Genomic DNA, 17475 nt, shown 5'->3' with positions numbered 1-17475 from the left:
TAGGTGGATGGGAACTGGGGCAAGCAATGGGAACTCACCCCATTGCACGTTGCTTGGGTCTTGAACCTGGGCTATCAGCTGACAAGCTCAATGTTTTTAACTACTGAGCCATGGTGCCCCTTTAGAGATCATAATGTATCAAAATTGGATACGACTATATTTGAGAAAAACTGCAGGTTTTTTTTTTTTTTTTGCATATACCTATGCAGAAAAATCAGAAGTTAAGTTTGTACAATCGGCATGTGTGCACTTCTGACAACAAAAATACCAGTTCCAGAGGAGTATCTGTGCTAATCTTTCATGGTAAAAAAGTATTGCACATATTTTTTAAAAAGCTACACATACTCTTTAAAAGCCAACAAATGTAACTACTATATTTTGACCCTCAAAAGCAATGATGAAAGCAATGGACTTCAAGATGCCCTATGATGTTTGTTGTTCAAAATAAATGTGTATATTTTAAATCTATCTCTCTATCTCTCTATTTATCTCTATTTGTTATATGTGATTCTTCTGCATGCATATTTGCCCCGATAATTGTAAAGCTGATGAACATAGTACTTCACAGTAACATAGGGTGGGTATATCTGTTTTGTACCCTATCATATCCTATATTTGTAAAGATGTATATCTATGATTCAAATGGATATGTATGCATATAAAAATAGAAACATTTTTAATAGATATGGGTACCATAAAACACGTATATGGATATGCATATGTGGCAAAAAGCTGTAGATAATGTTGCTTCCCTCTTAGATAACGTCAGGTTGTTGATGAATAATATCTGAATTGTTTAATGTGGCTTCCTTTGATTTCTTTTTATTGAACTGTATCACAACCAGGCATTTTATTTCTTTTAATGGTGGTGCATCTGCCCAACTCAGTTTTGGCATCTGAAATTTTAAAAAAAGGCCATATATTTTTCTTCCCCTCTTAGGTGGTAAAAATCTATATCTGTGATTAATGAAATAGCAAACAATTTGCTATATCTTCATGACACGGAAGTCTGTTGAGACAAATGCCTCACTATGCCAACAGTATCAACAAAACCATACAAATAGGGCGACTTTGTATATCCCAGTGTACAAAACTGTTTTCCAAACTTGAAACACTTCCAAAATGACTGAAGCAGCCAGTTGTGAGTGGGATTTTAATTCTGAAGCAGCTTTTTGGAACCTCAAAATGAGGCATATTGAAATGGCGACTGTTCAGTTCTGAAACGTTTTATATATTCCTCAACCCAACAAGCTGTAGTTAATTGAATTCCACTGAAGGCAACAGGATTTAAATTATTATTAAGGCCTGATGGACTGTACTGAAGTTGGCCGATTGCAATGGTACATTTAAAAGAAGTCTGTAAAGTCCTTGGCGCTCCCTGACCTTGATTGTTGGCTGGCAGACATTACCAAACTTGGTAATGTTACCTAGTCTGGTAATAAAACGTCCACAAGCCAAGAGCCAAGCTCTGAGAGCATCAAGGATTCCACAGCTCAACCCTGAGCTTCAAATATTATCTTCTTTTAAAAGGGGTCTTCCACAACATAATGTGTTGGACTACACTCTCCAACGACAGTGCTGAACTGAAATCATGGGAGTTGCACCTGGAAGGTGCACTTTGCAGAAGGCTAGCCTACCATCCTGTCTGTGACATCTAACATACTACAAAGTGTCAACGCAATTAACGTCTTCGCAAACAAGAGTGTCCTACAGGTACAGTCCAGCAAGAAGCTGTTTGATTGGCTGCGGGGTCCTGTTGAAAGTGCGGGGCGGGAGGCGGGCAGGAGACTCGGATTCTTTGTCACGTACCTTGCGGAAAGAACTGGAGAACTCGCAACGCTATTCGGAGAGCACGCCACAAGGCTTCACAAACGCGGCGCACACACAGGAGGCTCCCTTCTTCCCAATCCTATAGTGCGGGATCGCTTGACCCTTCTTCCAAAGCTCGGGAGACGGAGGTGGAGGCAGGATCTGACCTTCCTCCCCACTTTGGCAGCACTTAGTTTGCCAAGCCGCGTGCCGCGTCGCCTCTTCTTCCTTCCCCCACCCTCCTCCTCCTCCTCCTCCTCCACATCCCAGAAGAGCTCGCCACGCCGCGGGTCCGCCGGCAAAAGCCCAGCAGGCCTCAGGTTCCTCGCCGTCTCTGTCCCCTCCCGCTGGGCTGAGGCTCGCTCGGGGCTCCCCGGGCGGTGCGCTCGTAGTGCGCAGTGCCTCTGCAACGACGGCAAGAGCCGAAGGAACAGGCGGCTTGCTCGGGGCTGGAGAAGGCAGGCGGCGGCGGCAGCAGCAGCAGTAAAAGCGGCGGCGACTCCTCCCCCTCCCCCTCTTCCTGCTCTCCCCCTCGGACTCCCGCAGGCAGGATGGTGGCCGTAGCCCTGCAGCCCTCTGCGGGCCGCGGGGCGGGTCTGTAGCTGGCGTGGGGTGGTGCCCTTTGCAGCAATCGGGAGCCGAAGGCGCCGGGCGCCGGGCGCAGCGCAAAGCGCCCGTGCGCCCCTTTTCCTCTCGCTCTCCATGGACGGGGGAGCGGGAGGTGGCCCCGGGGTGCCCGGTTCTGAAAACCCCAACCGCGCCGTGGAATATCTGCTGGAGCTCAATAACATCATCGAGAGCCAGCAGAAGCTGTTGGAAACCCAGCGGCGGCGGATCGAGGAGCTCGAAGGGCAGCTGGAGCAACTGAGCCAAGAGAACCGGGACCTGCGGGAAGGAGACCGAGACCGAGAACGGGACCGACACCGAGACCGCGACCGGGACCGGGACCGGGACGGGCAGTATCACCACAAGGACAGGGAGAGCCACTATCAGAACCGCACGGATCGAGACGGGCAGTACCAGAACCGGGAAGGCCAGTATCCCAACCGCGAGAACCGGACGGACCGCGAAGCTCAGTACTCGAACCGAGCCGAACGGGAGAGTCAATACCAAAGCAGAGCCGAACGGGAAGGGCAGAACCAGTATCAGCATCGGGACAAGGAACGAGATCTACAGCACTATGGAAACCGGGATGGGCAGTACCAGAACCGGGAGAGCCACTACAGGGAGCCCTGCCAGTTGCATCGAGACCGGGCGCCGCAGTGCCATCAGGCTCGGGAGAAGGAGCATGAGTACCCTCGACCACCCCGGGAAAGGGAGAGGGGGCAGCTGAACCGCGGGGCGTCGCGGAGCTCCAGTCCTGGGGCGGGCGGAGGCCACAGCACCAGCGCCAGTACCAGCCCAGCCACTACGCTGCAGAGAAAGTAAGAAGCTGGTCCGAGCCTTTGCAGCCCCTGACCTAGTGCCCTGCCTCCTCCCCTCCTTCCCGGTAGCTTTCCGGCCCAGAGCAGGCAGATTCCAGGACCTCTTTGGGGTTGAGGCGACCATTGGTGGATGCTGGCTGAGTCGTGTACAGTCAGAGAATCAGTGCGTGCAACATCACAAGGGACCATGGGGAACCCTTTGGAGGATGATGCGGTACAGTGCTTAGGGGGTGGGGGAAGAGAAATCAAAACATAAGTCTGCTCTCTTGTCACCTTTCTGCCCTATTTTGTTCTCTCCTTTCTAGGCTTTTGAATTTTGTTACAGTTACAATTAAACCCTACCCCGCCATACATACAGGGACACATGCCAGCTTGCCTTCATCATCCATAATTAGGTGGATGGTCCTGTGCTATGCCACCCTCACAGTGGGGTCTATTTTGTTTCCTCAGCTGATTTTCCTTACTAGATCCCTGCATTGGACCCTGTGTGGGACCCCTCCCCCCCACTGCAGGCTGCTCCTTGGCCAGTTGCCCAAAAGCTTCTGTGGCCCATTCTCCTTCGTTGGCCCTTCAAACTTCAACTTTACTTTCAAGCACCACTTTCCCTGATTCAGGACATGTCTTTTTTATTTGCTTTCCTAACTTGCCAACCTGGCTTCTTTTCCTTCAACACCTTGCTGGGGCTCGGCTTTCTCATTTTTCTGCAGAGAAAGGAAGACAATGCACAAAAGGTCTTCTCGCTGCAGTGGATCACTCCAGGGAGTGCTCTCTCCTGCCAGCCTGGCATCGTCCATCCCTCTAAACCCCAAATTTAAATTTAAATTTCACATTCATACCTTCTAAAAACTCTAAATTCCTTTCTTTTCATATTGGTGCTCCTAAATATTTCCCTCCACACCTTTCACGGCTCTTCCCTCCCTCCCCATAGAAACCCATAGAGGGCAAAGAGTTATTCTTAAATGAAAGTACATAGCAACCCCAGTGACCTTCTGTTTATTGAATCCTCAGATGAATTGTTTTTTTTTTTATTGCCTGGCAATACTGGGGGAATCATAGGGAAGAATCTTTTAATGGAGTAAAATCATCTTCTGCTATGTACTGTGTTCTTCTATCTTTTTTGTTTGGGACACGTTTAGTAAGGCCTGCTGCTTCTGCCTGGTTTGCAGTACTCATACGCACTTGTATCCATGTCCCTTTTTGTCTTGTCAATCCTTAGCGGCTAGTCTTTTTCCAGAGCTTCCTCTAATGGGATAATTCACAATCTGGACATTGAACTGGGCCTGGTGGGATGTGCCTTCAATTAGCTCCAGCAGAGAGAGTTGGTGTCGAACTAAGGCACAAGGGGCTAAGCATGCATAGAATGTGGGTGTGAGATGCTACTGCATGGGCTGCGTAGTTCATAGCACGTGCTTAGGATTGAGTTCAGGAAAATGTGATCACTGGATGGGGAAGAGATGTAGTTGATTTAAGGTGCAAGTAAAAACATATTTTTTTTAATGAGTTTGAGAAAAAAGCAGAGCCAAGAAATCTTTCCAAACTCTGCTGTCCTTCAGATGTGTTGAACTGCACTCTCATCATCCATAGCAATGCAGCCTCAAAGTGATGGGAATTATAATATATCTATTCTGGGGAAAACAGCTTTGAAAAAATGAGTGTAGTTGCTAGTGTGTGAGAATCAATTATAATAATCACACATTTGGCACTATCTACATTATTACTGGAATAGTTACAGCCATGAAAGATAGGCCAGCAGTATTACATTCTTAATGAACATTTGTAGGAGAACAGTGACGTGCCTGAAGCCTTCAAATGAGCTGTTATCAGAGGCAGCATTCACACCTATGATCTTCTTACCTCCTTACAAAAGCTAGATTTTGTTATGAAGCATTATTTTCAAACTGATCATTCTGTTTCTTCCAACTACTGGATTCTGAACTCAGGATCCTCAGAGCATGCTGGGATTCCTTGTCCATGCTCTCTCTGGGATGAAATGAACCACCTGCAAGCCAGGTATATCTCCTTAAACTTCATTTAAGCTCTCTCTGTGTAGCTGAAACTTGGCAATGCTGTTGCTGAAATCAGTGGCCCAGCTTTGAGATGAATGACATAACCACATTGCTATGTATGGGGTTGGTTGAGGATTATGGGGATTGCAGTCAGACCCATCCAGAGGGCACTGGTATGGGGAATGCTGCACTAGGGTGTCTGATTTAACGCCATGCCATCAGACTCTGTGCTCTATAATTGATAGCTCCTAGCTGGAGAATCATAGAGTTTGAATTCCTAGCAGCACTGCATCTGGGACATTGATTCCAGAACAGGATCCACTCTCATGGTCTGCAAGCTTGGATTGAAAGCTAAGAAGCAGCTAAACCTGAACAATTAAGAATCTTCCCTCAGAAGGAATGGATATAGGGGTGACTATGTGGGGTAGGAATTGATGGATCCAGCCATTCCTGTTCTCTCTTTCTCTCTGCTCATTGCCGCCTCCTTTTTTCTGGTTAGAAATTAGCAAAGTGGTTTGATGCTGCAAATGACTTAAAATCAGCACAAATGTGTCTTGCCATTCCCGCCCACTCCCTACCAACACTGGGGAGGTTTAAAAAAAAAAAGCCTGAAGTAGCAATGCCGGTGGGGTGGAGTGGGGGGGATGACTGATCCTTTTCTCCATGCTGGCAGAAAGCTAGAAATGACTAGAGACAGTCCCCTCTTTTCTCAACCTAACTATACTGTTGTGAGCCGCCCTGAGTCCGGCTGGAGATAGGGCGGCATATAAATCTCAATAATAATAATAATAATAACAACAACAACAACAACAACAACAACAACAACAACAACAACTAATAACTATGACTTTTCCTTTCTGTTTTTATTCTGAGCAGGGAAATAGGTTGTCTCTAAGATCTAGTTAGTAACTGCAGTTAGTTTAACTTAATAGTTAAAAGTGTGACTTGTGCACCTTACCTGAAAACCCTTTTCTAGATTTCATTTCAGCTCTAAACTCATTCAGTGGTCTTAAACTAATATTCATTTTTTGAGTCTTCATTTGCAACAGGGAGATATTTAACACCAGTTTATCTTAAAAGGCCAAGGGAAGAGTGAAAAAACAGACGTAGTTGCCTTGATAAATCATCATTCATCTGTGGTTGCTTAATGTTGTAAATGATAGCTTCCTACAGCATGTAGAGAGCAGTGGAGGTCTTCCAGTGCCCCAATCCTTATCAACCTCTGTGGGGGTTGGGGTGAGGATGTCTGTCTTTCTCTATTGCCTTTTACACTGCTTCCAACTGGAGTGTTTGCAAGGGAATTTCTTTTTCATTGGTCTGTTGTGATTGCCGCATGTGACAAAACATGTGGTTCAAATCGTCTCTCCCAGGTTTGTTTGTTTTTTTTACAAACAGCTTTTTATAAACTTTTTGTAGACAGATGTGGGTAATCTGCTAGAAGCACTGGGATAGCCTGTGTTCCAGAGGCAGTTAACTGGGCAGGTTTGCTAATTGAGGAAACTAACTGTTCATCATAAAACACACCTTGCTGGATTTGGGACATAGGAGGAGCAATCAATCAGATGTAATACTCTCCTACTATGGCTTGCAAATATGAGAATGGAAAAGAGAAGCAATAGATTCTCTGCTTAAGTACCCTTCTGCTGTTGTGCATAGCTTATCAGATATTTCTGAGGAGTTCACAATGTAATGCTGGAGAATCACAGGATCACTGACCCCAAGACCATGAGATAAAAGGCAAAGGGAATTAGGCATCCTTTGGAGCCAGAAATGTGGGAGGCTGAGGCCCAGTCTAACACAGAGTTTATAAATTGGGTTAGTGCTGCAGTTGTATTGGGGTTCATGTGTTTGTGGGCTCTATCGTCTGCTGTAGCTCTCTGTGCTCTCAAACACAGAGCCTACTCACATAACATATCAAAACACAGCTAAATACATTTTGGCCTTGTGTATTGTGCAAACTCAGCCCATATGGCTAGTTTATGGCTAGATTTAGCACGCAAAATAATATGAATGTTCTTTTTAAACATCAGTTACTCCTGTTTCCTTTCTTTTTTCTGTTCTAGGAGAGAAGTATATATTGTGAGGTAGGCACATTGTTAACATTAAATATGAGGTTGGATTTCAGGCAATATCACTATGCCAGTAATCATCTTGTATAATCCTCTATCACAATAAAAATAGAAAATGGAAGATCACATGGTGAGCAGGGTGTTGAAGATATGGCCAGTCAGGCATTTCTAATTCAGTCTTAATATTAGGAAAAGAGCAGCTTTATTTTTTAAAATAATTTTCATTAAAGTATTTTTAACAAGATAAAAACAATACAAATTTTAGAGAAGAAACAAAAAGAATAAATGAAATAATGAATAGATAAGGAAGGATTCTTTCTTTCTTATATATAGTACACGCCATCAAGGACAGAAGGTAAAAAGAAGGGATAGATTGGGGAGAAATAAGGAAGTTATGGGTATTAGTTGTCACTAGGTATTCTAGGCAATGGACCCAGGATTGTGTTCTTTTTAAGCAAGCACCACCTGTTTTAGCATAATGCCTAGTTTGACCTGAAATGCTCACGTTAAGTTCACCAAACGTTGTGTTTGATAGCTGCTTAGAATTGGGCAGTAGGACAGATGGGTGGCAATAAGTAAATAAATCTTATTACATTGCCCAATTCATGCATTTTGGTTAGCAACATGAAAGGCCTCCCAACTAAAAACTGAAATGGGGTTGGGAGAAGGTCATACAGCTGTGTTTACATCTTGGTTTTGTGCACCTTTGGAGTGTGTGTGGGGTTTGCCTATGTGAATAAGCCATTTAGATCTGGTTCATAGAAATTTAGCTCCAGCAATTTGGAATCATGTTAGATTTAATCCTTTTTCCAGCATCAGTGAATTTCTTGAATTACAAATCAATGTTAAGTAATCAAAGCAGAGGATCATTTTTGTGTGAACTAGCCTTTTTGTCAGTAGGGTCTTATGAAAGTCTAAAATCTTTCTCTTTCACTAAAAAGCAGCTGTCACGACTATTGAGACTTCATAGCATTCTCCATAACCCAACAAAATTTTGGCCATTTATTTTATACAAACATAGAAGGCAATAGCTACTCATCAGGGATTGTTTGGGCATGTTAGTGTCAGGGTGCATTGTGGGTTGCTTCACTGGGTGTTGTGGTTGTCTGCATGAAAACAGTCTTGCCTACCCTTCGGGAGGTTGCTCTGCAGCTGTTCCTGCAGCTGTTTCTCCAGAAAGCAGCCACTTTTTGCATCTTGAAAAAGCAACACATCTCTTTATAAACAACTCTGCCTCTCTTCCATCCCTAGAGACAAAATCTTTTATAGGTCAGTCACCAGGTCTATATTTACCTGAGAATAAGTCTCACTGAATTCATTGTGCTTTATTCCTGAGCAAGTAAACATGGATTGCAATTGCCCCACCCAGCATTTTACTGATAAAACTGATTGCACTTTCAATAGGATCTGAAGTCTACTACTAGTACTGTACAATACTTCAGTCGGCTCCAACATAGCTCTTTCAGAGTGAGCTCCTTCCTGGCTTGTTAACAAAATAGATAGTAGCTCTAGGTTGGAACATGGATTAGTCCTAAACCAAAAAGCAATTGCAAGTAAACACTGAGTAAGAAATGTTCAGATAGCTTTATAGGCCAGAATTTATTTGATTAGCATCAGATTACTTGAAATGTAAACTTGAGTGTAAATCCTGTGAAATGCAAATCTGAATTTATATCCCTTTCCAATATATTTCCACAAATTACTGCTTAAATGCTGTTACAGCCTGCTGGAATGTGCCCTAAAATAAAAATACACATTTTTGCTTACTAAAATATAGCAGAGTCTGCTGCAGCAAGCTTCAAAAGAAAAAAGGGGAGATGTATGTGGTGATATGATTTAAAATACTTAAATACTTGTATCCCAATGTTTGACACAAGTATATAATTCATGGTATTAAAGACATAATATCATGGCATGTATTTCTCCACTTGCCTCCCCTTTCTGTCCTTTACGAATCCTGATGGCAATTACCAGATGCTAGGAGGCCCCATCAACATTCATTATAATCTATGATAATTTAGTTGGAAGGGAAGTCAAATGGACAAGTTTTTAACGAGTGCAGAAGAGAGATAAGGCAATGGACAAGGTGGAATTTTCTTTCCCACTATATAGAAAAAAAGCGGTCTGGCAACAGAATGGTACTTCATCTGTGGTGCTTGTCTGCAATTTTTCTGCATGAGGTGCTGAACACAACAAAACCAAATAAATAACATTGTAGTATCCAAGCACTACACAGAATGTAGAAATTGTCAGCTGGAACTATATTTGGAAACTACAATTTCATATCCCAAGCAGTGCTTGTATTGTGCTTCTCCTTTTGAGGAAGGAACCCTTGATTGATTATGTAAAACTGTAAAGCACTATGGAGCAGTATGTAAATCTAAGCGCTATTGCTATTATGTCCATCAAGTTATTTTTGATTCCTAGAGACCACATAGATTTTTCTTTATGACAATCAATCCCTAACCTGTTCCTTCAGGTCTTCCATCAGTACACCCATCACTACTGTAATTGAATGAGAATAAGAATAAGAATAATTTTATTTCTAAACCGCCCTTCTCCCGAAGGACTCAGGGCGGTGTACAGCCTATTAAAAGCACAAAACAAACATCAATTAAAATTATTTAAAATTATTAAATAATTCGGCTCAATTTAAAACCCCAGAAATTTAAAACACCCAATTTAAAATTATTATGTTGATAGCCCGACCTGGCGGAACAACAGGGTCTTGAGTGCACAGCGAAATACCCGGAGGTCGGAGATCTTACGCACTTCTGGGGGCAGTTCATTCCACAGGGCTGGGGCTCCCACAGAGAAGGCCCTCCCCCTGGGTGTCGCCAGCTGACATAACTTGGCCGATGGCACCCTGAGGAGACCCTCTCTGTGGGAGCGAACTGGCCAGTGGGAGGCTATTGGTGGCAGAAGTCGGTCTCGAAGGTACCCGGATCCTATGCCATGGAGCGCTTTAAAGGTGGTGACCAACACCTTGAATCGCACCCGGAAGACCACTGGGAGCCAGTGCAGCTCACGCAGGAGGGGTGTCACGTGGGCACAACGTCCTTCCACCTTGCTGCTGGTCGTCATCTTTCCACCTTTCTAAGCATTAGAGCCTTCTCCAGAGAGTTAGGCCCTTGCATGATGTCTCTTGAAACCAAAGCAGGGAGAGAGAGGACATTTCCTCCAGCAAATGTTCTTTTACATTTAGATGCTTCCTGTGCTGTTAGGAAAGAAGATAGTTCATTAGATTTGTGTGTGTGTGTGATTTATTTTATTTACTTCAGTCGTGAAAACCATAAGGACTGGTACCATGATACTGAGGAAAGCAGATTAGTGACCAACTAGGGTCTGTGGTTTCTTGGTTAGGAAAGAATTTATTTGGTTCAGGGAGAAGAGAAAAGAGGAAGGGAATGCAGATCTCTTCTTGCATGTATTGCTTAAAATGTTCCCCAGTTTGAAGGGGAGGAGCTACTTGAAGCTGGCAAATGAGATGTGGCTTGTCTGTGATTTGGGCCTCTTGTCTTTCTAAATTTGGATTTAATCCCAGAATTGAAGGAAGGATGCACAGATTTGAAACTGAAGCTGAGTGACAAAGAAAGAGTAAAATTGCGGTGTGATGAAGCGCCATTGGCTCTAACTCAGACACAGGGAACGCTTTAATTCAAGAGAGGCTCATTGTTTCTTCAGATGCCTGGGACATAAATAAATAGAAGAGAATTTTGGAGCATACCTAGAGTGCACTTATCTTACCTTTGGTCCTAACATTGAAGGGCAGGAATTCCAGAGTACCCAAGCTGAGAAGTACACATTTGTAGTACAGTAAGCATACATACCTTTAATTAAACAAAATATAACAGCATCTTGCAACATTGCAAAAAAATAAAATAAATCCTGTTAAGTAATTTAGAGATCCAGTGTAGTGTACAACATAAGAATTGCAAATTCCCCCTTCTGTGTAAATTTGCCCCACTTCTTGCCAACCCTTCACAAAAATTTCTCCATTATTATACACTCTTCATAATGTAGTACTTAGCATGTACATCATGCTCTGATTATTCAAATTGCATTGCATACATCATTTTACTAATTTTTGAAAGAAACAATAACATAATTTGATATTAATTTTCCGAGAAAGGTTTGCTTTATGTGAAAAAGTGGTTTGCATAAACATTTTCTTGGTTCATAGCTCTTAGTTACAATGCTAAACCATCTTTGGTAGCAATACAGTATATTTTATTTTGGACTCACTGTTTTAATAATTAACTTAGATTAATCACAAATGTTCATTTTCCAGCACCAGCTATAGATCAACTGTATCTCTCTGCTCCAAGAGCTCAAGAGAAGGCGGACAGTATACAGGTAGTCCTCAACTTATGATTACCTGTTTAGTGATAATTCAAAGTTACAACGGCATTGGAAAGAGTGACTTACAACCAGTCCTCACATTGTGACTGTTGCAGCATCCCTACAGTCATGTGATCAAATTTTGGGCATTTGACAACTGGCATGTATTTATAATGGTTCCACTTCCAGGGTTATGTGATCGCCATTTGTGACCTTCCCAGTCGGCTTCTAACAAACCAAGTCAATGGGGAAAGCTGGATTCGCTTAAGGACCATGTGATCTACTTATCCACAGGTGTCAAACTCGTGGCGTCACATTGCTATTTCCTAGCTGCATTACTCATAGAGACTCGCAGGCATGTTTCTGATTGACCATGCCTGGGTATGATCCTGTTGTTCAAAACACACCTGGTATGTAAATAGACTTATTGGGTAAAACTTACAATTAAGATTCTGTAAGGCTGAGATTTGTTTGAGCATATAGAGAGGAGAAGGGAAAGGAGATAAGCCTTCCTCTGGTCTGGTTGGCATCCCATATCATTTTGTAATAGTTACCAGTGGCCTGGACACATGACGTGTCATATCTCTGCCAATGAAATGACAGTAAAGAGACTTTCTATTGTCTTGTTCCAGTCCAGGGTATCTGCAATTTGCAATTTGCCTAGATGGGTTAATTCCAGGAATAAACCTGTTTATTCTTGCAAACCCTGCAAAAATCCAGATGACTGCTAGGTGGCAACAGAAAATCCAAACTCCTTATTACCAATAAAGAAGAATATTTGTAGCTCAGGGTTGAAATGAGTTGCTCTCTAGCTTCCTTGTTTTCTTGCAGACGTTCCATTACCTTAACTAGGTAACCTCATCAGTACTACCATAGTAAGGAGTGGGGTTTGCTGCCAGTTTATATTCTGGTGTCTTACCTGTCTATGTGGGTGGGGGCGGTTTTAGGAATTCTTTATTTGGGCTGTCTACTGATGGCTCTTTGGCAGTTTCTTGATTGGGGTATTGCTTACTTGATTGTTAGTCTGAAGTTAACCTTGTTAACTCCTTTTTTGCTGCTTATGGTTGTCTGAATTCATGTGATCCAGCTATGGTAGTCCAAATCTTGTGTGGATCACAAAGCTGTGACAAATACACCATTCCTGGGGGTAAACTGTAAGGGGCAAGATTTCAGCTTCCCTCTCAGCCCAGGAATTTTCTGTGTAGATACTTCCAAAAGAAACAAATAGGATCTAATCATTTAATGTGTTAGCTGCCACCTGCATTCTGGAGTGGTGTACCCCATACCCAGATTTAATACCTCACAAACCTACTTTTTCCTGAGGCAAACCACATTGTTTAATTAAATTGCAAAATTTATTACTTCAGGTAACATTTCCTCTCTTCAATAATTAAGAAAAGTCCTTAATTATAACACACACAATTACTGCAGGTTCGAATCTCGCCAAGGCTCAAGGTTGACTCAGCCTTCCATCCTTTCTAAGGTAGGTAAATTGAGGACCCAGTTGTGGGGGCAATAAGCTGACTTTGTATAAATATACAAACGAATGAAGGCTATTGCTTAGCGCATTGTAGGCCGCCCTGAGTCTCCGGAGAAGGGCGGCATATAAATCAAATTAAAAACAAAAAACACAAAAAAACACACACATATATGTAATCAAAGAAACAAAGGAAGCTATTTAAATTATGCAAATATTACCCTAGTTAATAATACCTGCTTTGGTGATAGCTATATGTATGTCCTAGTAGCAAACACTCTCCTGGATGCAATTTTAAGAGGACCTGGTTGCACAGCATGCTAAATTATCCTCATTTTTGCTGGTATTTGTGAGAACCAGCCATAAAATAATACTTCTATACTAAACTGGTCATGTAATAAATCTTAACTCATAAAACATGGTATAGATTTCTCTCAGTGGTGAAATCCAAATCCAGCCAATTTTATACTAAACCATGATTTAACAAGTTGTGCGAGTCAGGTTACAAAGCTTGAGTTATATTGTGGAAGAATTACATATATTATTCTAATCTTTCTTCAAAGAGCTGAACCAGAATTCTCTTTTCTTTTATTCTGTTACAAAAGGCAGCAAAGACAATGGTGACATAGCGTTCAGCCAGTCTCTTTCTGGCAAATCCAGAATGAGTTCAGTATTTCCGGCGCAGAGATAAAAGATTCTCAAGTAGTTTGATTACTAGAATGGGTAATATATATTATAACAATAAAAAATGGGAGAGGCAAGATAACAAATCCCCTTGAGGAAAGGTCACAGTGATGCTCTGGATCTTATGGGACTGTCAATTTGAGAAGAGTGGTTACTGCTTTGACTAGGAGGGATTACTGAGCATTTGACAGACACAGATTCATATGGGAGAACCTCATAATTATTAGATGTTAATTAATTGAATGAGCTCTCTCTTGTTTCAGTCTCATTTTTTACAGTCTACTTTTCCTGAAGTGGATAATTTGGAGTATGTCTGCCATAATACTCAGAATTCTTCCATAATCAGATGTGGGCTTGAGAAACGTGAAAAACCATAGTTTTTTTCAATACTGCTTTAATGAATAAACCACATTTGGTTGTGTTCATGCAACATTGTAAGCCATACACTCTTATTTACCAGCCCCCATGCGTGAGTTCACCAATCTCCTAGATGGGTTAGCTTTGTCTTAATGCAATACATGAATTAAAGCTTTATTTGCCATATTATTTTATTCTGTCATTTTAGCTTTGTTTACAAAGGTGTGGCTGCATAATTATTTACAAACTTTCCAGTAGCAGGGAACCTTTACTGGTTCATTTACCCTGCTTAGCCATAAAGTGATTTGTTTGGTTTTGTAATTCTGTGTTGATAGCAGGATCTAGCACTCCTTCCATAGAAAACAATAATCCAAACAGTGCTCTGGTTTTCTTGCCCAGGCCATCGGTGTTGAGGCTTGTTGCTATTTTGTTTTCCCAGCAACTCCCCCAGTCCCATTCCTCTCCTGCTGCTGAATAGGGCTGCTTCTTGAATCAGCCTGCCTGTCGTTTTCAATTAGAGAGCATCTCTGTTGCAGACGGCTGGCCGGCCATGACAGGGACAGCAAGGTTTGATTTGCAGCAGGGGGGCACTGAGCTGCATCAGGAGAGGGCCATAATATGCTTGGCAGAGCTCCTGGCAAGGCAGGATGTGCTCTAGAGAAGAACTGACACAAGGACTTAGGCTACCTACATAAACTCACAGCCTTGCATTTAGCAGAGATTATCTGCAGTAACATTGTATGTGGCATCCCTTCATTCCCCCCCTGCATGCAACAGCTAAAGAAAAGTACAGGTCCCGTTGCCTACACAAGCGTGTACAGAGAGAATCAAGGAAGCCTTTAGAAAAACAGTGCCATGACTTTGATTGGTTTAACTGTTGACACACCTGGCACATCTTGTCCTAATGCCTTTATAAAGCCTGTAGACTTGGGAAGATGAATGAAAGTGAAAGTTCCTGCTGAATTTAAACAGAGTTTAGCCATTATTTACATTACAGATTCTGAGTTCGGGAAGGAGCTCTCTCGGTTATCAATTTGGCCCATCAGGACCAAGTTATCTTTTCTCAGTGGCTTCCTTCCACATGTCCAACAACTGTGTTCCTTTACAGACCATGATTGAAGCCCCTCCCATTTTGCAGTATGTTACATGTGTGCTGCATGTAAAAAGGGGGAGGGGCTTGAAATGCATAGCTGCCAACTTTTTACCCCCTCCCCCACACCTGCCCCTGTCACCTAAACTGAGTGGTTTGGTGTTTAAAACCTTGAGAAGTGAGTGAAATCATTTGGCTGCCCAGCTTTGTTCACATCAAAGGTCACACTTGGCCTGTATCTCAGAAAAGGGATCCAAGAGAAAAACTTTTGATGCAATGTAATGGGAATTTAATTAAATAAATGAAAGGTCATTAATTAAATATGGTTGATGTGATTACCTTTCTCTAGCTATTTCTTCCCCTTTCTGTTACATTAAAAAAACCAGAGCGTTTGGCATAGCGCTGGGGGCCCTACTTAGGGCTTTTGGAAGGGTCTCAGGACACCCTGTTTTAGGAATGAGTACGCAGTTGCAACAAAGAGTAGGCGCCAAGGAGTAGGAGCTTCAATGCTCCTCTATCATCTATGGCCACATCACTTTGACCCTGACTGCCCCCTTCTATGGCTTCAAGCATTCCAGGAGAAAAATGTTAAGTTGCGTCCTTCCTGGCCTGAGTATTAAACTAACCTTGATTTAGCCTAAATTTTAGAGGCAAGAGGCAAGATGGATTAAGACACATAAGCCTAGGGGAATTTATCCTTTAGGAATTGCTGGCTACAATCCAGGTTTACATCAAGGAAAAGACCAATTAATTATGGCAAATGACTTGAAATGAGATCTAGGTTAATTCGGGCAGCTCTAGATCTGGGACTGACAGCGTTAGGAGCGGCAGCTAAAGTTGTAATTTTTAAGGGAGTGTGTGATTTTTTTAAAAACAAACATTGCCTCAGATCAGGCAGCTGGCTCACCAACTGGTGGGCTCTGTGCAATTGTTTTCTGAGTTTCTTTTTTAAAAAAAATATAAAGAAGTCACTCCCACTCTGAGACTTAGTTTGGAAGGTTGCCAGGAAACCCCAGTTTATTCACATCTGAATGCTGATCTTTGCTTCCTGGGGCTGTTTCAAATGTCATCAGCTCTGGCCAGACTGAAGAGCTCAATTGAATCACCCTTCACTTATATGCGCGCGCACACACAAACACACACAGAGGAGGGACAATAGTGCTGTTTTTTTTGAAATGGGCACAGGTAAGTTGATTAAGAAGATTTATACTTGATCCACACTGTCTCTTATTTTCTCCTCCTCCCTGGTTTGTTTTGTCAATTTTCTCCCTGAAAGATTTCCTAGCAGAGATCAGTGTCTGGCTGAAAAATTGGCCTGCGGAGTGGATCTCAACATGGCCCTTGAGGGATGTACAGACCAGAGCCTCATGTACCCTTTGCAGCAGCGCTACAGCATCCAAGAGAATGTGCCTTCCACCCGATTTCTTAGGCATCAGGCCCTAAAGCTGTGGGCAAACTGCAAGGCCGGTTGGGCATGAACCAAGTCAGGAAGGGGCAGTTGAGTTCACGTCAGTGGACAGGTTGCCCAGCTCTTATTCAGAGGCAGAAAGCTGGCAGCAGATGGTGCTGCTAGCATGCTCTAGGATAGTGAGCGTGTGCCAGTTAGTTGGGGTTCAATGAGAACTGCTTCCTGCTGCCATAGCAGCACCTGTTCTCAGGAAATCATCCTGCTGCTTTCCTGCAATCAGTGCGTTTGGGGCCAGAGACTCGGCATGATTGTCCAGGGGCTGCTTCTATAAATGAAGTCTAGGTGTGGAGGACAAAAAAAGTAAAGGCTTGCTTCCGTTAACTGAATTTTTGATCCCAGACTAGAATGGCTCAGGTCCCATCAAGAACCCTGTTACTGAACTGTCATCTGGATATTCCCAAGAGAGATTGCAACATTGATCTTTTGAACTAAAATCTTCTTCTGACATGTCAGTTCCACACGCAGAGAGCAAAAAATAATGAGGGATGAGCCACCCCTGGGGATAGCTTGACATAGTAAATCCAAAGTTGCCTTTAGGATTCCATATTTATTCTGTTGTTTTTTTTTTTAATTTTTTTTCATGCAATCTAAAAGCTCCCCATCTGGTGTGTTCCATTTGTGATGGTTATTGACCTCTGATGGTTTGGAATGATGGAGGCTGCAATTTGATGTGTTTGGAAGGGACCAGGTTGGAGTGAGCTGGTTTAATCCCAGTGAATTGCACCATAGCATGAAACAAATTGAAATATG

The 17475-nt window shown here is 42.8% G+C and overlaps 1 protein-coding gene across 4 annotated transcripts in view; it reads left to right on the top strand.

The window, feature by feature from the left end:
• Nucleotides 1-1960: 1960 nt before the first annotated feature.
• The window catches only part of IQSEC2 (IQ motif and Sec7 domain ArfGEF 2), a 145819-nt gene continuing 130304 nt past the window's right edge, over nt 1961-17475 (top strand). For all 4 annotated transcript variants that reach the window (XM_087888615.1, XM_034434279.3, XM_034434280.3 and 1 more), the window contains exon 1: nt 1961-3233. In XM_087888615.1, coding sequence (XP_087744741.1) covers nt 2512-3233 — 722 coding nt within the window. In that variant the 5' untranslated portion in view covers nt 1961-2511. The remainder of the gene's footprint in view (nt 3234-17475) is intronic.

Source organism: Pantherophis guttatus, chromosome 2 (genome assembly GCF_059756535.1).
Source record: "Pantherophis guttatus breed Tessera chromosome 2, ASM5975653v1, whole genome shotgun sequence".
NCBI lineage: Eukaryota > Metazoa > Chordata > Lepidosauria > Squamata > Colubridae > Pantherophis > Pantherophis guttatus.
This window is presented reverse-complemented; position numbering and strand designations above follow the sequence as displayed.